Raw genomic sequence first — 21,645 nt, forward strand, 5'->3', positions numbered from 1 at the left:
CATATTATTTATTGTTATTGTATATAAACGCACAAATTGTGTTGCTGAAAAATTATAGTAATACATAAAAATATATACTCCCCCGATAACACTTCGAAAATTTTGACAAATAAAAAAAAAAAAAAAAAAAAAAAAAGCCGGAGGAAATTAAAAAATAAATATATAGAAAGATTTGTTAAAAGGTCTAAAAACTATAAAAATCTATATAATGAAAGAAAACACACAAAAACATTTTGCCTCACAAGCCATTTCTGTTTGTACACGTAAAAATTAGTTCACTAAAAACACACTTTTCTAAGTTATGAAAATATGTTCATATCTCATAGGGTAATAATCCTCTCATCACTTTACTATAAAAAGAATATAATAAAATAAAAAAGATTATATAATATTCCATACATAAACAACATAGGAAAAAAATAATAAGCCTAGGAAAGATGATGCATTACGATTCCCATATTCCTCTTTTGAATAGCGTTCATTTCATTTCATACTTTGTTAAATATATATATATTATATTTGTACAATTTTATGAGATGAGAAAAACATGAAAAAAAAATAACAAAGTTACTAATTTTTCTTCTTCTCAATAACGTCTATATACTAATTCTGAGTGGATGAAAAATATTGATAAATTAAAAATTGTTTTGCCTTTATATACAAAGGCTACAAAAATTGCTCTCTGCTTTTTCAAGCATCGAGACGGGAATTGGAGTAGTTTTCAACTAGCAATAATCGCGTATCCGTTAGTCGTCATTTACAGCGATAATGCCCCTCCCGCAAAGATGCCATTATTTGTTTTTTTTCTCAGTATGTATTTTTTTCAATATCAAAAATGTACCTATATAAATTGCTTAAATTTTTTTATTTTCACATGCCTGTGAAGAAAAACGACAAAAAATTTTTCAAAAAATTGGCAAAAAAAAAGTCATAAGAGTGTAAAATGGGGTACACATATAGGGTACCATATTTTTCCCCTTGTTTTTTTTAATGTAATTTTTTATGCCCCTTCGTAAACATAAGTGTAGTTTATTTTTTCTTCTTTAAAATTAAAAACTTTAACCCCTTCCCTATAATGAATCAACATTCAGCTTAATGTTTCATTTTAATATTTCCCACTTAATTAGTTCATTCCTAGGGTTGATCAAATTCCCTCCTTAATGCAAATGCCTCATAAGTACTTTTTTTTTTTTTTTTTATTTTCTCATAAATAAGCATCAACTTATTAATCAGCCATTTTTGTCATACCTCAATTTGATTATGAATTAAAATGCATGAATTGATTGCAAGTGAAGACGTAGACTTTCGGTTGCTACATGCCAACTTATTTGACCGTTCCTCCCGTGTAAAGAAAAAATTCTCCACTTTTTTACATTAACATAAAACACAATAACTATGGGGAAATTGTTTTATGCCGCAATAGTTACAGGCATGTAACTTTCACGTTCAGCCCATTTTTACCTGAACATGTCAGGTAAAAGTGCGAGTAATTATTACTTTTTTCGAAATTTACCTGACCCGTGTGTCACGGTCAGTCTATGTGTAAAAATTTATCATAAGAATACTTTCCCCTTTTAAAATGCCCAAAGGATGTAAATGTGTACAAATATATTTACTCACACAGTGGTGGGCTAATACGCATATATGTGTTCTTATATTTACATGTATATATATATATATATATATATATATATATATATATATATATATTTACATACACATTTATACACACGTATTTGTATATATTTATATACACATATTTATATATATTATGTTTTTTTTTTTTTGAGGGGGGAGTGGCTTATACGGGTTCCCCCTCCTTTTTTCGCAGTTGTGGTTTTAGCAAAGGGTATTGCACATCGGTTGGTTAAGAAGATGCGGATATATTTTTTCAAAGTTTATATGATGTAAACATTTTTAAGCACTCAATATATGTGATAAAGCACTGTAAAAGAAAGGGAAAAAAAAAAAAAAAAAAAAAAAAAATTACTATTGCAACTGCAATTACTGCCATTGTTATAATTTCTCTATAATTTGGCGTTTCATTTTCTGTCACATTAACAACCCGTTTTTGTTCTAATCATTTTCCTTATTTTAATTAAAAAAAGAAAAAAAAAAAAAAAAAAAATCCAGGGGAGATATTTTGTTCTGATGAATTTTGCTTCTTTTCTGTACCTCGGCAACAATAAATAAAATTTAACAAGAACAAAATTGTTAAAAAGGAAGTTTTTGTGGAAGGCAAATTATTTTATATGCCCTTTTTTTTGCAATTGTCGATTTTTTTTATAGTAGTAACAATATTCTAAGGGGGGGTACTACCTTTTTAATTCATTGCAACCATGTTTTTTTTTTTTTTTCTTGATTGTTCTTCTCCCATTTCCCCCATATTTAATTCATTTATTCTCCGTAACACAATACACTATATAAATGACTATCGGATGTGAATGCACAACATCACTGTTCATTGTATAGTCTTTTAAAAAGAAATTCAGTTATATTTTTTGCCTTCGTCCACTGGCTTTTTTTTTTTTTTTTTTTTAAAGGATATTTATATTTGCGACGATGAGCTTTTTTTTTTTTTTTTTTTTGAAGTGTGTGTAGGAAAAGAATTCCTTTTCTCCCGTCAGCGAAAATGCTTATGTGTGAAGAGGGTTTACACATAAGGTTAATATAATAATAAGAAAGCATCGATCTTTGAAAGATAATTCCTGTTTATTAGTAACCCTAATTTTTTTAAAATAATAAAATTCGATGATAACAAACTTATCAAAGCGTTTACATATGTGGGCTATTTTGTATGAACAACATTTTTGTCGTCCACTCTTCCTCTGTCATTACGTGATTTTGTCTCTTTTCATTTTTCGGCTGTTTTGAGTGTGTTCAGAGGGCAGCTTACCCCTTCTTTGAGGTTTCAACCGGAGTTGTGTGAGCAAAGGGGTAAAAATTATGCACATGCGTGAATATGCCCGTGTAATACACTCGTGTGTAATATGCTCATGTGTAGTATGCCTATGCATTACACATGCGTATGTATGCATAGTACTATCCAATCGGTAGATGCCAGGTTTTCATGTAACCACATCCTACCCACCCACCCACACACAACTGTTTTTGTGCTCACGCATGGTTTTGACAATCATAGGAAATTTTATTTCATAAAGTCATATTTGCAATTTATGCATCACTGAAATGTGCATATTTTTTCGTGTCACCAGTGTACTTGTTTTCACTCTCCATAAATTGAATGGCCCTTTCTTTTGTGCATATTTGTGAAGAACATTGTTAAATACTTGCTGTTTTGCTGCTTTGTTATTTCGCAACTTTACCAATTTAGTACTTTCCACATTAGTACTTACCATTTGACTACTGTACTGCTTTGTTGTCATTTCCATTTCCCCAGCTAGATAATTCTCTTGGGATTTATTTTACATTATGGCTAGTCGTTTGACGTCCCTGTTGTGCAGTGTCGGGAAGTTGCCTTGTGATGGTGGAGAGTTCAGTCCTCGAAAATGCTCATATGGAAATATAAATTTGTGTAGTTTAGGTTCCGTAAGTCTAAACAAAGGAAGACCATTAAACGAAACTTTGAATACAAGTAACACTGAAGACGTGTATAACTGTCAAAACAGTCGCGACATGTATAACTGTCAAAACAGTCCCGACATGTATAACTGTCAAAATAGTCCCGACATGTATAACTGTCAAAATAGTCCCGATGTGTATAATTATCAATATACTTCCGACGTGCATAACTATAAATATAGCCCCGACGTGCATAACTATGAATATAGCCCCGACGTGCATAACTATGAATATAGCCCCGACGTGCATAACTATGAATATAGCCCCGACGTGCATAACTATGAATATAGCCCCGACGTGCATAACTATGAATATAGCCCCGACGTGCATAACTATGAATATAGCCCCGACGTGCATAAGTGCCAAAACAGTTCCAATACAGTCAATTTATGTTTTAACAGGTGCATTAAAAAAGACCTAACGTGCAACATAGAAAGGTATAACATAAACGTAGGGAAAATATGTCCTGGTTTTTCAGATGGCTTGTCACAAAATAATTGTCAGCAGGAAGAAGAGGATACTGGTGATGTTATTGAATTAGATGATGAAGTGCTCATAGGTAACTTCCCGTATGGTTGTTTACAAGAAGCTGTAGAAAATTCCTTGATAACTTTGGAAGATGGAACTTATCGTGTTATTAGTGATGCTAATTTAATGACTAATCAGAAGGATTCAAATTTGTCAATACATAACATAAAAATAAGTGGAAAAAATCCAAGTCATTTATATAACGAAATAGTGAAACCTAAGTTGGATATGAATCAAAATTCAATAGGTAAAGAATCAATCGAAATGGATTTTACACATAAAACAAATGAATGTAACATGACAATCGGGGATAGTGCAGAAAGAAAAATGAAGAAAAAAAAAAAAAAAAACCATAATAATACAAAGAAAAAAAACGTGAACGAAAGCTTAAGGAACAGAATTTTACACTCTATGTTTGGTTCGCGCACTAAGGGGGAACGTTCAGCTTCAAATTCGTCTCTTTCGTGTAGAGAAAAACCTTCAGATGCGTCGTCAGAATTTCTGTCTGTTATTAGTGGCATGAAGGGGTAATACTTGATTTGGAGCATGAAGTTTGGCGTTTGATTTGGAACTCCTTGGAGAGTTGATGATGCAAAAACATTGATTTTAGAATGGATAGACAGAAGGAATATTTTAACTATGTCCCATTTATAGGAAACAAATGAAATGTTGATAAAGGAGTGAAAGAAAAAAAAAAAAGAAAATGTAATATACATAAATATGTAAGGAACAAATAGAGGACATAAAGGTGAATTTATTATTATTATTATTTTTTTTTTTTTTATTGTTTTTTTTCCGTTTCAAACCTGATCTGTTCAGGTGTAAAAAGTTGATGTGGCGATTACACAAAAAAGCAGAACCATTTATTACTACATTATGTTATGTTATGTTTTCTTTTGTTCTGTTTTGTTTTGTTTTTTTCGATTTTTTTGAGTTCATTTTCGTGTTAGGTCACGTGTGAGTCTTTCACATGTGAAAAACCTGAATGCGAATTTTCCATGTTGGGCCACCATTTTAAAATTATTCACTTTTGCATGTATGACTAACCCATTACTCCAACTGACCGACCCCATTTTATGTATGTGTGTATGTGTGTATGTTTGTATGTGTGTATGTGTGTATGTTTGTATGTGTGTATGTGTGTATGTTTGTATGTGTGTATGTGTGTATGTTTGTATGTGTGTATGTTTGTATGTGTGTATGTGTGTATGTGTGTATGTGTGTATGTGAGTGTGTAAGTATCCGTGTATGTATGTTTGTATGTACATACATAACTTGTTTTTCTCCTGTGGCCAGTTGATATTTATTCCTAATTTTGAAGCACTAGTCACCTTAAATTTTATAAACGTATTAACTTTCTTTCACCTCTTTTCATATCTTTTCTAATAGCCCATGTCAAAATAACATTATCAACACAAAATATTTTCTCCTACATTATTGGTTAGTTTTTAATTTTATATATAAATACCTTGTGTTCAGCCCATTTTTAAATAAAAAAATATGAATCCAAAAATGTTTAAGTTATAGGTAGATACGGTGGGGGATTGGGGGAAATATTAAAAATATTTTACTTTATTATTAAACGCGTTCTCACTAAAGAAATGATTTTTTCTTTGTTTTTTTTATCCCTATTTTATTGTCCCCTCTTTTTTTTTCTTTTGAGTCCAAGTTCGCATAAGCATAAAAAGGGAAAGACATGCAAACAGGAGATGATGATGATTATATGTACTTATGTAACTACAAAAAGTAGTGACATATTTTTATGTGTATTTATTTTGTTTCTACTTAAGTGTATATTCTTCTTTAATTTTTTTTTTTTTTTTTTTTTTTTTTTTTTAACGTCCTTAAGGATTACAAGTCCTCACTTCACCTATTCACGAATTTTGGGAAAAACACAATCAGTGTATTATTATACGCATAAATTGTAAGTATCGAAAAAAGGGACACCCCGACACAGCTTTACACATGCAGGAGAAAAATATTAAGGTGGGCATTTTTTGGATTTCCCAACTGTAGCTCTTTTTTTTTTTTTTTTTTTTTTACATTTGACTTAATTTTTTTGTGATTTCTTTCTTTTTTTTTCTTCCTCTATCACACCCCATTCAGAAAAAGAAATAAGTGCAACGGAAACAAAAATAGGAGATTTGTGCATGATAACATAATGGCCCTTTGAAAGGATGTAATATATATATATATATATATACATATTATTTTTTTTTTCGTTTGAGGTTTCTTCATTTCACTCCTCCCTTTTTCTTATTTTTATTTTATTTTTTTTTTTTATCTTATTTTTATCATTATTCAATTTAGCTAAATGCAAGAATAAATACTGTGCCACGCTCTTGTTTTTCATGTTCTACTTTTTTGTATGTTGCGAAGATTTTTCGCTCTACATAAAACCTACGGCTGATTTTGCAGCGGCCAAGCCGGTGAATAGAAAGGAGAAAAGAAAAGAAGTAAAAAGAAAAGAAGTGAAAAGAAAAGAAGTGAAAAGAAAAGAAGTGAAAAGAAAAGAAGTGAAAAGAAAAGAAGTGAAAAGAAAAGAAGTGAAAAGAAAAGAAGTGAAAAGAAAAGAAGTGAAAAGAAAAGAAGTATACAGCAAAGAAGTGAAAAGAAAAGAAGTGAAAAGAAAAGAAGTGAAAAGAAAAGAAGTGAAAAGAAAAGAAGTGAAAAGAAAAAGATTTAAAAAAAGAGCAAGATAAAGAAACCAAGCCGTGAGCACATAAGGGCATACACACTAGACGTTGCAGAACGGTATCAGTTTTTTTTTACCTTTGCACGCGTTGCATTTTTCTGCCAAGGTCACTGAGGAAAATATAAAATTCTTCCAAATTTTTTCAAAATAACAGTACGTCAACTTGTATACACATTTTTTCCCGCCGTCCCCCAAGTTGTTGTAACAGTTCCCTTAAAACAAAATGAGTCACCTGATGGTATGTCCCTTTAATCTCCTAAAAGGGGAGAAGAAAAATGAGAAAAAAAAAAAAAAAAATAGGAGTGATAATTACTCGACTTTCATGTCATTAGAGAGGGAGAAAGTTCTTTAAGAAGTGTTCATGCTGCTTGCCCATTCAATTGTTACAAAATGTAATTGCAGGTGTAGCTTTTTAGGTGTCGTACTTTTGAAGGTCTATGTAATCGACCTGCTTTTTTTTTTTTTTTTTTTTTTTTTTTTTTTGCACACGCGTGTTTTTCACAATTGTGTTATATATATGTATATGTATATATGTATATACATGTATGTATATAAAATATGGCTATGATTTTTTTTTGTCCCTTTTTTACATCTCCATTATCCCACTTTTGATGCGCAGTCTTTACCAATTGTCCTGTTGAAGGAAGGAACAGATAAAGCACAAGGAAAGAGTCAAATAATTCGAAACATTAATGCTTGTCAAATTATAGTTGACATAATAAAAACTACTCTAGGCCCAAGAGGTATGGATAAGTTGATATATAATGAAAAAGATGTAACAATAACAAATGATGGTGCTACTGTGATGAATTTGTTAAATATATCTCACCCAGCTGCTTCTATACTTGTGGATATTGCAAAATCTCAAGATGAAGAAGTTGGGGATGGTACTACATCTGTGGTAGTAGTAGCTGGAGAACTGTTAAATGAAGCAAAAGGGTTACTAAATGATGGAATAGAACCCAATATGATTATTGATGGGTTCAGAAATGCATGCAATGTTGCAATAAACAAATTAAATGAATTGAGTTTAAATTTTGTAAGTAAAAGTGAAGAAGAAAAAAAAAGTATACTGATAAAATGTGCTCAAACTGCATTAAATTCTAAGTTAGTTTCTAATCATAAAGGTTTCTTTAGCCAATTGGTTGTAAATGCTGTATACAAATTAGGAGATAATTTGGACAAATCAAATATAGGAATAAAAAAAGTTACTGGAGGTTCATGTTTAGATACACAATTAATTTACGGAGTTGCATTTAAAAAAACATTCTCGTATGCAGGTTTTGAACAACAACCAAAAAAATTTCAGAACCCCAAAATTTTACTTCTAAATGTAGAACTAGAATTAAAGGCAGAAAAAGAAAACGCAGAAGTAAGAATCGATAATCCAAATGAATATAATTCTATTGTTCAAGCAGAATGGGATATTATATTTAAAAAATTAAATTTAATAAAAGATAGTGGAACAAACATAGTTCTCTCGAGACTTCCAATTGGAGATATTGCAACTCAATTTTTTGCTGATAATGATATTTTCTGTGCAGGGAGAGTAGAAGATGCAGATTTAAAAAGAACTGCAAATGCTACAGGTGCTGTTGTACAAACATCTCTATTCAATTTAAATGAAAACATATTAGGAAATTGTGGAATATTTGAAGAAGTGCAAATAGGAAATGAAAGATACAATATTTTTAAAGAATGTTTAAAAACTAAAACTGTAACTATAATTTTAAGAGGGGGTGCTAACCAATTTATAGAAGAAGTAGAAAGATCAATTAATGATGCAATTATGATTGTACTTCGATGTATTGGCAATTCAGAAATTGTTCCAGGAGCTGGTTCAATCGAAATGCAATTATCCAAGTATCTCAGAATTTATAGTAGATCAATATGTAATAAGGAACAAATTGTTTTATACTCATTTGCAAAAGCTCTTGAGTCTATCCCTCGACATTTAGCACACAATGCTGGATATGATTCCACAGATATTTTAAACAAATTAAGGAAAAAACACTCAGAAGAAACTAGTGATATCTGGTATGGAGTTGATTGCCAAGAGGGAGATATCATTAATGCATATGATAATTGTATTTTTGAAGTAACAAAAATTAAAAGAAATGTTATTTACAGTGCCACGGAAGCAGCATGTCTAATTCTTTCCATTGATGAAACCATCAAGAATCCGAGCAGCAGTGCTGACAAGGGGCCAAGAAATCCATATGCTTGATGAGAGAAGAGTGTACTCTTTTGGAAATTAGAAAAAGAAGGAGAAAAAAAATAAAATAAAATAAAAATAAAGAAAAAAAGATGAATCTGCTGCAGCACTGAAAAAGGAATTTTGTAGCATTCATAAAAAAGGCATTTTCCAGAGTTGACCGGCCCTCCATAAACCGTCAAAATGACACATAAAGAGAGACATGTATATATACATGTGAATGTATGCAGACCCTTTTTGTATGTATCCATCATGGTAATGACTCATCATATGAAAAAGCAATTTATAATATGCTAAGAATAGTAGTGTGCACCTCTCGCCCCCGTATATGGACGACATTTCTCAAAAATGTATACATCACCTTTGGGAAAATACATGTATAACTAGCTTAGCCATTTGGCGAGCTCTCATAACAAATCTATACTAATTAATTTTTTTATTTTTATGCCACTTTTTTTATGCCACTTTTTTTATGCCACTTTTTTTATGCCACTTTTTTTATGCCATTTTTTTATGCCATTTTTTTATGCCACTTTTTTTATGCCACTTTTTTTATGCCATTTTTTTATGCCATTTTTTTATGCCATTTTTTTAATCCAAATTGTGTTAACACTTATGCTCAGTATTATATACATGTGGGAATATATTTTACCAAATGTGCATAGGTGCAAAAACACCGCATACATAAAGAGTAATACTAATTTATAACATCCCATTTTGATATGAACATCCATGCCTTAAGGCGATAGAAGTATCATGTTATCTTCATATGCATCAAATGGTTATAATAGACACTTCACCCGCAGTATTGCAGGGTGTGTGTGTGTGTTTACAAAAAAAAATTAACACAAATTATGGATTACAAAATTTTGGCGAAAATAAAAAAAAAAGGAAAAAAAAAAAAAAGCTGCACAAGTCAGAAAAAAGTAGAAAAAAAATGTATTCTTAAATTGCATGCACATGAATAAAAATTTTGGTAAAAAAAAAATAAAAGAGTCTATATAACGGGAGAGGAGAAATATCCTCCCCCTCCCACTTGCACACATTAGACGGAAGATGTAAACTTGTGGGGAATAAAGTCCATGGAGAATAACTTAACTGACACTGGATATGTACATCCTTAGAAGGGTCATGTGCAAAGTATTTGAGGCAACTGTTATGAAAATTGGAATATCGTGTATGCAACAGAAGGGGGTTGTTGTGAGGGGAGCCAAAACAAAAAAAAAAATATATATATATATATATATATATATATATACATACCTTGTGTACATGTATATATGCACATATATGTGCTCACATGTGCATGCATTTTTCCATGTCCCTTAAGAACCAAACTTTTTATTCCCTATTTGATTGAGCACGCATTTTATCACACATGCAGGGATGTTATCATTTGATGTATCACCCTCGTCATTTGATTTGACATGAGCACCCGTGCTGTTATGCGTGCTTTTATTTCTGCTTTCGCTACCATTTTTATCACCACACCTAAGTACAGTTCCATTCTGAATTCCACAATTTCTCTTCCGTTTTGGGGGAGGTATTTTGTGCTTTTCTCCAAGTTCTAGCTTAAACCGCTCCGTCTTGTTTTTTATTTTTCCACTAAAATATTGGACCCCTCCAATGATTTTCGTGGGTCCATTAATGAGAAAAGATGTAGACCTTACAAGTGTTTTTTGATTATTAAACATAACCAAATGGTTTTTACAATTATTCTGCTTTTTTACCTCTACTGATAAGTTATCACCTATTTCATTTTTTTGTGAATACGAATCACCTTCCTTATATATTTTCTCATCATGAATCTTTTGATTTACCTTATCACATATTTCCATCTGATTTCGATCCATATCTTCATTCTTATCAGAATTGATGTTTAAATAACAAGTGTTTTTCTTCCATTGAGGTTCATTTAGAGAACCAACGTTCATCTCTTCTCTCCTATTTGTTTTACCCTTTTGGGGATTTTCCATATCTATCGCCCCTTCTCCACTTTTATGACTCCGAATAATGAGTTTACTATGACAGATAGCTATTTTACCATCAGATTCAGTAAAACAGTAGTCTCCTTTTTCTGAACTCATCCTTTGGTTGGAAATGTCCACTTGTGTTGAATTTTTTACATTGTGTTCTTCACATCTAATCAAGGAAGAACCTTCTGAATCAGAACATGGATTGGTATTTTTTTCCCTCGCATGTGTACCACAAAATGGTTTCACTTCACTTGAATTTTCCAAGATCGAGTAACTTAACGCTTTCCTATTCCTACTGTGCAAAGGGATTCCACTGCAACTAGCGCTACTATTGCCACCACTATTGTCACCACTATTGTCACCACTATTGTCACCACTATTGTCACCACTATTGCCACCACTATTGTCACCACTATTGTCACCACTATTGCCACCACTATTGCCACCACTATTGCCACTACTATTGCCACCACTATTGCCACTACTATTGCCACTACTATTGCCACTACTATTGCCACTACTATTGTCACCACTACTAGTACTAACCTTCTTGATATGAGAGGCGCAAATCTGCTGAACGTGTTCAGAATTTACCCTTTTGTTAAGGTTCATGTAGGACCTTCTGTTCATACAATTAGGAGCACTAGTTATTTGTGATTCTTCAGTTGCACTGTTCTTTGTTATCCCCTCTTGGCTGTAAAACGGCACGTCATTTTTCCCTACATGACCCTTCTTTTTTTCTGTCTCCCTCAGATTACACTTTTGGTGCATATTATTTTTGCATTGAATTTTTGTTTCCTTCTGATTAGTGTCTTCCAAATTAGAGGAATAATGATTTGTGTTATGTGATAAATTTATTTTATCCAAAAAATTCTGAACTTCATCAATTCTGAATAATTCTCCAGTTTTCATGTGTATCTCTTCTAAACCATCGGAAGTATTGCTTTCCCTCTTATATTCCCCTTCTGTATATCTGATTAACTGCTTATCATAATTAACTTCCTCCATTGTTGTAAGATTTTTCAACGTTGTGTTTTTAAGAACCTGCATATTTTTCGAATGGTACATTTTGTTATCCGTTTCATGTGGAGAAGTTTCTTCTTTGCTATTCTCTTTGTCTATGTAAGTTATATAATCAGAGTCCTTTTCCCCCTCCTTTTTTCTGCTATTCCTTTTTGAGAAATCATTTTCTAGACATTCTGTGGCAATTCCCACGATGTGTTTGTTCCAATTATTGCAATTTTCCTTTTGTTTATCATATGTGTTCGCGTGGGTGCCACTTCCACTTCCATTGCAGTCTCTACCATGCTTTTTTCCTTCTCCGATGATTGCTTCATTTTTGGTTTCCCCCATTTCGATTGCTTCGATTTCGATTGCTTCACTTGGTTCTACACCTGAATCAGGGGAAAAAACGTCATTGCACATCGTCGACAAATTTTTATTTAGATCTTCTTTCTTCTGTATTTTTTGTCCATACAATGGGCCACTGATTGGATTATCACGGGAGAAGGAATTGGGAATGGAAGAAGTAGGGCTAGAAGTCTGAGTGGAGGAATTGAGAGCGCATGAATTGGGAATGGAAGAAGTAGGGTCGGAGGGGAGAGGAGAAAATTTGGCTTGATCTCTTTTCCTCTTGTCTGTATTTTCATTTTCAAGTTTCCCGTTTCTCTCCCAACCCATCTCGTCCATAGATTTTACAGATATCCCTTTTGTGTCTTCATCATTAGTCCGTACCCCATGCACACTGTTGCTGTCTGCGTCCAGTGAATAATTTCCATGTGGAAATTTCCAATCCATATTTAATGAGAGAAAATGCTTTTCCTCATGAACCAGATTATGGTTCACAGCATCAATGTGTACATCTGGTGGATATACGTTCCATTTTTCAGGAGTTTTTACTAGGGTGCGTAACATGGCTCCTTTATTTTTCCCTTCTCTTCCTGAGCCATGTTCATTTGAAACACTTTCATTTTCCTTTTTAAGTTTATAATTTTCGTAATGGTTTTTGTTCATTTGCACATTTATCCTTTCACTTTCGTTATGCGGATTCGGGTTCAGATTCGGGTTCAGACTCGGATTCAAGGTTAGCTTTTTAGATTTTCCTTCCACTTGTGCGTTAAGTGCTAAATGTGCTGATAATGTTTTTTCCCATGCATCTTTTTGTGGCGAAAAGGGATTCAAAGATTCCAAGCTTTGGGATTCTTCCTGCAGATTCTTTTTGATTTCTGCTAATGTGTTTTCATCTATAGATTCTGATAAGTTTATCTGATCAGTAATAAAATCATCAATTTCATATCTCTTAACATTTTTATAAAATTCGGAGCTCTTTATACCATCATAATAATATAACAAGCTCGAATCTCTCATCAATCTGTCGTATTCATAATTGCTTGTATCGCTACTTAGTAAAGTTTCTATACTACCATCTTGTCTAATTTGATGAATAGGGTTCAAGTTGTTTGTTTGATTCTTATTACTAACTTGGGAATTATCCTTCGTGTGATACATAAATGGATGTTCTACTAAATTCGAGGCAAAATGTTTATATATTGTATTTACATTGTCATAATTAAATTGAAACATTGAATTGTGCATATTTATTTTAGGATGAAACGAAGGAACAAGAGCTGATGATTTGTTTTCTTTTTTTATATTCATAAGTATATTAAAAAGTTCATTTATTTCGTTTTCATTTTTTTTTGTTAATAACCAATAACCAATTAAGTCTTTTTTTTCATTGTATTCTGTGATCTCTATACCGTATGGGTAATTTCGTTTTTCTAATGTGGTTATATTTGTTATATCAGAATTTGTAAACAATTTGATGCTTACATTAGCAATACTTATGATGGATTCAATATCATTGCTGAAGTTGTTTATTATATTTTTTGATATGAAGTGGCTGCTTCCACATGGCTCATTATTTGAAGTGTCATTCTCATGGTTCTTGGGATTGGGGATTTCTTCCTGCCCATCCTTGCACATTTCCTTATCGGCACCAAAGTGCATCTCCCCATCAGCACCAGTAGGGCCCACAGAGTGAACCAAATGTGCGTGCGTGTGTATGCACAAATATATGGAACGAAGAGAAACTGTTCTGCTTTCCCATCTCTGATGTAAGGAATCTTTCCTCCAAAACTGTTGCTGATATATTATGTCCATGTTCATATACAAATCTGTAAATGGTAGGACATGGAAATATTTTTGCCTCCTCTTTGCATCACTAGTTACTGGTGGTAACCTGTCTTTGTTGTAGATCCTTTTCTGTATAAACTTTTTAAAATGTGAAGGATACATAGGAACTTCAGTGTCACAATTGAGGAGTTTCTGAAATTCCTTCTGAATTCGATCAGATATATCATTAACATTTTTTTTCGTTTTTCCAATTTCTAATTTCATATTTTCAGTTAATGAAGGTAAATATTCTGATTTTATTTTGGAATGCGGAATTTCCAGTTTTTCTTTGATGTCTATTAGATTATCTTTTGTAAAGAATAGACACTTAAATGATTCCAATTTTTGTACATAATAATCTAGGGAGAGCCCTGCATTTCTGTTACTTAATTTTACCATGTGTTGAATTTCATTTTTTTTTTTTTCTAAATAGTTATGATAATTCATTCTTTGTTCATCTAGCTTTTTTAAAAAATTTGTGCTTCTATCTTGTATCAATTTTAAGCGTTCATGCATTTCCATTTTTTTTTTTTCTAAAAAGTTGTTTGTAATTGTGAAGGAAGCTCTTATAGATCTCTTATTATTTTTGCATGTGATTTTTCCATACTTATATATATTCTTTAGAGATGGTATTGCATTCTTAACAATTAGCGATTTCTTACATAATATGTCTAATTTGTCATTTAATTCTTTTTTAATTTCGTTTTTTGCATCTATTAAAGTGTATATTTCATGACTCCCACGGATTAATTTGAACCCAGGTTTTAGATTAATTATATCGTTCTCGTTTATACCTGGATTGTTCGTTGTTGTTTCTCCTATTTCATTAGATTCCGATTTATTGATTCTGACAATAACTTGTTTTTTTTCTCCTTCCCTAATGGGATTACCTTGATCAGGATGATGTGTAGAATGAGTGCAGTTCATTTGATTACTCTTTTTTGGTTCCACTTCTGGACATGTACTATAATCAGTTGGGGATGCAACACGTTCGTTTTTATTATTAGGAACTACGCACGTAGTACCAGATTTGCAGCTTGTCTCATTCATGGTTTCAATATCCCCTCCAGCTTCGACACTTCCTTTTTTGTTTTTTCCTTTTTCTACTTGTGTAATTTTCTGTACATGCACAGGATCGTTCAACAAGCAATCTGTACATAGAAGAGTATACATACATGTTTTACAAGTATATTTTACATATTCATTAGTGTGAATAGGACATTTTTCTTTAACTTTCATTGGAATATTACTGTCCATTTCGACTAACCATTTGTCTTTTTCCTTCAATATGATATGATTGTATGCGTAATTGTTTTCATATAATCCACTACTAGCGACATTTACGATATGGTTTTGAGTATCCTTATGCAATTTTATGTTACATATTGCACACAAAAATATGTTACATGTTTTACAAAACACAGTTGAAATGTTAAGAAAGCAATTCATACATGTTCTAAATTCACCTATACAAGGAGCAGTGTGATTAATATTTACATGCTTCAAATAATCGTTTAAGTTTTTATTGCTTTTATTTGTGTAACGAACATCGTACATATTATCCATAATGTTGTATTGTGTATTTATTTCTCCTTTTCTATAACACTGTATAACATTTTTTTGACAATTTGAATTAAAATTCAAGTCATTTCTGTTAACAAAACAGTTCATATTTTCCTTTTCGTTTAAATTCAGAGGATGTTGCGTGGTTGTCTCTTCACTATTTTGATTATGTTGCCATCTTTCACATTTCTTGTAAGGTAGGTTTATGTTTATATGATTCGTCAGATTTGCCTCATCCTTCCTTTCATTGTTAAAGGGGTTGTCTTGTTCATATTTTAGCACGTTGCTTTTGCACCCATTTGGTGCCACGAATAAAGGTTCTCGAATGACGATTTTGTCTTTCATTTTATACCTCTAGTAATGGCGGTCAGAGGAATTTTTGGCATCCTCTGACTAGCGTTCGTGTGCTTCTTCACAATTGAGTAATCTTGATTATGCGCGTACAATCATGTGTGTGTGTGTACTCAGGAGTATGTATATTTTTTTCCTTGTCTGTCTATAGTTCACACTTCAACGCAAAAAAAAAAAAAAAGAAAAAAAAGGGGCCACGTTTCAATCATTAGGCACACTTGTATGAACATCAACATGCATACTTGCATAGATACATGTATACTCACATTTTTCCAATTTCAAAAAAATTACAAAAAAAAAAAAAAAGTCCTAAAAGAGATACGTGCTGTCCAACAGTTATTTTTGGAAAGGTGCATATAAAGAGAGTGTTACATGAATATTTTTCGTATATGTATCTGCTTTGTGTGTTTTTGCATGTAATAAATGCATATCAAAACAAACAGAGGGCCATTTGTCCCCATTTTAGTGAATGTAAAAACATTATGTTAACGAAATTGTAAATGATTTATTTTTTATTTATTTTATTTTTTTTTTTTTTTTTGCATTAACGCTGCAAAATAATACATGAACAGCAAGCAAGAAAATTTTTTTAACTTACACTACATTACCTCCTTTTGATATATTTTTTCAATCTGTCCACTTTTTTCTTTTATATAATTAATAGATAAATATTTGAGAATTCCTTTACTTTTTACGTTAAAAAGGAACATTCATTATGTAACTACTTTTGAACATTTTTTGCGAAAAAATAGATTTTACGTATGCTCAACAATGGTATTTTTTTTTTTTTCTTTTCCATCTTGTGCGTTAATGCAAAAAAAAAAAAAAAAAAAAAAAAAATCATGCATAGGCAAGAATTATTCTAATATGGGCAATAACATTATGAACTGTTCATATGTTTGCATTGTGCACATACGTAAATGTTATGTTGTGTTGTACTTGTGTATTTTTTTTTATTTTTTTTTTTTAAATTTTCCAAAATAGCTAGCTATGCCCTTTTTGACCAACAAAAATATATACCCCCTACTTTCATTTAAAATAAAAAAAGCAAAATGCCATTTTTTCCCCTAACGTGTAATTCGTAAAAATGTGCCATCCTGGTGGAGGAAAAAACACCTTTTTTGAATTTGCACCTGTCGTATATTTAATAAGGAACATGTGATTACTCTTTTAGAAAAATGAAACTTTAATAATATGAAGTTTGTTAAAAATGTGTGCTGATAAAAAAATAAAATAAATAAAAATAAAATAGTAATGATAAAATAAATGAGACACACGAAAAAGCAAATGTTCAAAGTGAACACATGACATGTCTGGGCATATCTTAAATTGGGGTGGCAAAAGGGAAAAAAAAAATACAAGCCAAAACGGGCCAAAATATAGACCAAAACATAGGCCAAAACATAGGCCAAAATATAGGCCAAAATATAGGCCAAAATATAGGCCAAAATATAGGCCAAAACATAGACCAAAACATAAGTAAAAACGCAAGTATTAGTGTACGTAAAAACATGAATGTAAACGTAACTATGGACATGAACATATACATGTGCAAAGTAAATTGCGTATATAATGGTAAGAGGGAGCGAACAAATTTCGTCAAAAAAAGATAATCGTTTGATTGTTAAAAAAAAAAACACGCGGTATGGGGCCTCGGACGAGACTTATGGATCGAAATTATTTTGCAAAAACGAAAATTGAAAGCACAGCATTAGATGCGTTGGTATCGTTCCTCCATCACTACTCAATGACTGCTTCATCACTTCTTCATCACCACATCATATGTCGAAGGACAAGGTTGTGTGTTCCATGTTTTTTATGTTGACTAGGAGAGCCTTCGGGGAGTGGTCGAAACTTGGGAGGCATACGAGCATGGGCAACTTTTTTTCCTCGTTCATGTATTGCACTTCCAATTGCGTGGAATTTCCGCTAACGAAAATGTGTGGATATTTGTCATCATTTTGTAAACAAAATGGGTCGTTTTGAATGAATGGGTAACAACCCAATGTATCAGGCGAAGTTGGAGATAAGATTCTACTCTGGGCTATTATTTTGAGTGCATCTAATTTTGAATTTTTGGAATAAGAAACAATGTTATTAACAGGTTCGCCAGACATGCAACAGATATTTACATTGTTGACTGAAAAAATGTACGGATTGGTAACACACTGAAAAGAATTATAATTTTTGGCCGTTTTGAAAAATAAATTAGGAAATGGCTGTTGTGGTAATATGGCATCACTTGGATCTTTTTCTCCTGGCATTATGTCAACATAAACAGATGAGCATAGAGAAGCAAGAAATAAGTCAATGGTGTTCATATCTTTTTCATCGTTATCGACATTTCGAAGAGAATTTCCAATAATAATTAGTCTGATTATGTTTTCAGATAAGTGCTTATCTCCATATAATCCTAAAATGAAATCTTTTAATAATGAAGCCTTATTACCATTTTCATTGTTTTCATTGTTTTCACTTATGTACAGTCCTGAAACGAACATAATATATTTATCATCATTAGTAATACATTTTGGAATTTCCAATTTTGGTATATAAGAATAAATCAACTCATCTACATATAAAGATCCATTACTCATACCAGTTCCTTTAATAATTACTGTTAAACCTGTAACATAATAATCACTATTTATCTTTCCTTCAAGTTTTAACCTCGCTGTCTCATCTTCTAAAAATAAAATGTCTTCATCATGTGAATAATTTATGACAATATCATCCGATTCGTTAATTTCGCTTATATATTCATTTAAAATAGATGGCCTTAGTTCCATTTTTTTAAAAAGCGTTCCGATACAATAACAGCTTTCATTTGTTTTAATTTCTTTTAAATACTGTAACAGTTTGTATTCTTTTTCTTTTTTCGTGTCTACTTCCACCTCGTCTACGTTCTTCCCTTCGTATTTAACTTTGCAGCTGTTACTGGAACTACCATCCTCTATTAATTTCTTAACCGTTTTCATTAACAAACTTTTCATAGCTTTTATCCTAGCACTGTATATTTCACAAAATTGTTGTGTGTATGTTGCTTTACTCATTACAAAATCTTTTGATAGATTTTCATAATTGTGATGTTCTTTCTTTATTTTTTTATGAAGAGGAAATTCACAGTACTGATCACTGTCATTTTGATTAGCTCGTTTTGCTGATTCTTCTTTCATTATGTGCGAGATGCAAGGAAGGACTCAAAATTTTGTTAACTGCTTTTCTTACAAGGGGAGGAGAGAAGAAAAAGGGAAAAGAGGGCTTACAAGAGAGGATACAATTCTTCATTCGAATGACATTTTTTTTTTTTTTTTTTTTTTCCTTGTTAACTAGAATATATGTTAAAATCTTGAAACGACTTGAGAGAAAATTTCTTACGTAAGAAAAAAAAAAAAAAAAAAAAAAAAAAAAAAAAATCCGTTGTGCGGGCATGGGACAGATGTAAGTAGGAAGCAGGCGTAATTTTTTTTCTCACACTTTTGAGGCCTCCAAATGGTGCGCTTGTACATGTATGTATGTAGATATGTAAGTACGTGCATATATATATATATATACGTATGTGTGTATATATGCATATACTAAGCAGTGCACATATTTGAGTACACAGTTTTTTCTCTTTTAAGTGCGTCGCATTTTTTTGAGTACAGCGTGATGAGTATCGGTTAAGGAAAAGGAAAAAAATAAAACAAAAAAAAAATAAAATAAAGGGAAAAGAAGTAAAATAATGGGATGGTATGGTAAAAAAAATGAGGCGAAGAAATGGTAAAAAAAAATGAGGCGAAGAAATGGTAAAAAAAATGAGGCGAAGAAATGGTAAAAAAAATGAGGCGAAGAAATGGTAAAAAAAATGAGGCGAAGAAATGGTAAAAAAATATGAGGCAATGGAATGGTAAAAAAATGAAGATAATCGTCTTGACAATTATACAGGCTCCTGTACTAGCGCAACTTAACAATCAAACCAGACGAATGATATTTTATCTTTTCGAAAACAAGTGTATCTTAGACATAAGAATTTTTTTTTTTTTTTTTGCCACGCGTATGTAGAAAGAATGAATGGACGTATAAGATAACAGACAAGTAGAGGGTGGGGGAATATATCAAACACAAGGGAATTTAGGAAGTTCAATGTTGTGTCTATTTTACCATCTTGCACTGGATCGAATATTTTACATGTAAAGTTTGTCACCTATTTTGTGCATTAACAAAAGTATGCTTTATTTCTTCCTTCCAGCAGTGTGATTTATGTTTTTTTTTTTTTTTTTTTTTTTTTTAATCTACACATGTATATGGACACACAGTGCCTATTGCCAGCTGGAATTACACTTTTCTGTACACAGAACAATTTTTTGTATGTTTTTGCGTACCTTGATGAAAATTCTTATATGAACAGAAGCAAAATATTGTATTGTCAAAATGGTGACATGGGAATATATAAATCAATTTTGATGAAGGTTAAAAATTTTGAAATAACTCCAACAGGAGTCATCTATATAAAAAGGTAATGCACACACCTGAACGGATATATATATATATATATAGGTATATGTATAAATTCACATAGGAATGTATTCTGATGTACTGACAGGAAAAGGGAATTTATAATGTTAACCACTTTTGTGTTGTCATGTTCACATGCTCAGTTATTATTGTAAATAACACGATGCCATTATTACACAAACTTCTTTTTTTTTTTTCCATGAACAAATGAAAGTAATGACGAAGTGGTCTCTATTAAAGGGTTCATGTAATAACGTCAGTCTATACACAAGGGTATACATTTTTTTTCCTTTTTTTTCTTTTTTTTCTTTTTTTTCTTTTTTTTTTTCCTTACCATCTCGCATATGGGTAAAGGATGATTAAGTCATACTATCCAAAGGAGAGAAGAAACGACACTAAAAATAAAAAAAAAATAAAAAAAATAAAATAATAGCGACAATAAAGGGGATTACGAAATATAACAATAAAAAAAATAATTACATTTACAATTACAATTAAAATTGTAATAATTCCAAAGGGGCACTTACTTCAAGTGGCAGATATGTAGTGATTGATGAGATCAAAGGACTTGTGGGTACCACTAATGTAATGTTTTTCTAGTAGAAAAAAAAATGCACATTTTCAGGGGCTCCCCTATTACAGAAGAGGAACATCGGCAAGTCTAAATGATCACCTTCTTCTTCTATACATATGCATGCTCAGTTTAGTATGATACAAATACACTTTTGAATGTACATTTGCAATAGGACAATGGGAAAAAAAGAAAAAAAAAAAAAAAAAAAAAAAAAAAAAATCCATACCCGCACAAAATCGCTTGTCTAAAAATTTCTTCAACAATGTGTATATGTGTGCGTATGGGGCGGTGGGTACACATCTCCATGCACATCACGCGGAATTATTAGTTTATTTAAAATGTTCTTACATGCAATAACATATATATTGGGTATGTATGTATCTATCTATATATCTATGCATGCATGTATACATATGCATTACCCTTTCTACGTGAATGAAAATGGATAGGGCTCTTTTTCCTTAGTGTACCCCTTTTTTTTCACAAACAG

General features: G+C 31.7%; 4 protein-coding genes across 4 annotated transcripts; 2 read left to right on the top strand and 2 right to left on the bottom strand.

The window, feature by feature from the left end:
• Positions 1-3,432: 3,432 nt before the first annotated feature.
• PGO_083020 (hypothetical protein, conserved) lies at positions 3,433-4,641 on the top strand (the record flags this gene model as incomplete). Its single annotated transcript, XM_028687524.1, has 1 exon — positions 3,433-4,641. The coding sequence occupies one exon, from the start codon at positions 3,433-3,435 to the stop codon at positions 4,639-4,641; it is 1,209 nt and encodes a 402-aa protein (XP_028543325.1).
• Positions 4,642-7,028: 2,387 nt separating this feature from the next.
• Positions 7,029-9,032, top strand: PGO_083030 (T-complex protein 1, eta subunit; the record flags this gene model as incomplete). Its single annotated transcript, XM_028687525.1, has 2 exons — positions 7,029-7,043; positions 7,425-9,032. 2 exons carry the CDS (start codon positions 7,029-7,031, stop codon positions 9,030-9,032), a joined length of 1,623 nt encoding a protein of 540 aa, XP_028543326.1.
• Positions 9,033-10,345: 1,313 nt separating this feature from the next.
• Positions 10,346-16,078, bottom strand: PGO_083040 (hypothetical protein, conserved; the record flags this gene model as incomplete). Its single annotated transcript, XM_028687526.1, has 1 exon — positions 10,346-16,078. One exon carries the CDS (start codon positions 16,076-16,078, stop codon positions 10,346-10,348), a length of 5,733 nt encoding a protein of 1,910 aa, XP_028543327.1.
• Positions 16,079-17,862: 1,784 nt separating this feature from the next.
• Positions 17,863-19,260, bottom strand: PGO_083050 (DNA polymerase delta small subunit; the record flags this gene model as incomplete). The annotated part of the gene is made up of 1 exon (XM_028687527.1): positions 17,863-19,260. The coding sequence occupies one exon, from the start codon at positions 19,258-19,260 to the stop codon at positions 17,863-17,865; it is 1,398 nt and encodes a 465-aa protein (XP_028543328.1).
• Positions 19,261-21,645: the final 2,385 nt, after the last annotated feature.

The sequence above is a fragment of the Plasmodium gonderi genome (assembly GCF_002157705.1).
Source record: "Plasmodium gonderi DNA, contig: Chr08, whole genome shotgun sequence".
NCBI lineage: Eukaryota > Apicomplexa > Aconoidasida > Haemosporida > Plasmodiidae > Plasmodium > Plasmodium gonderi.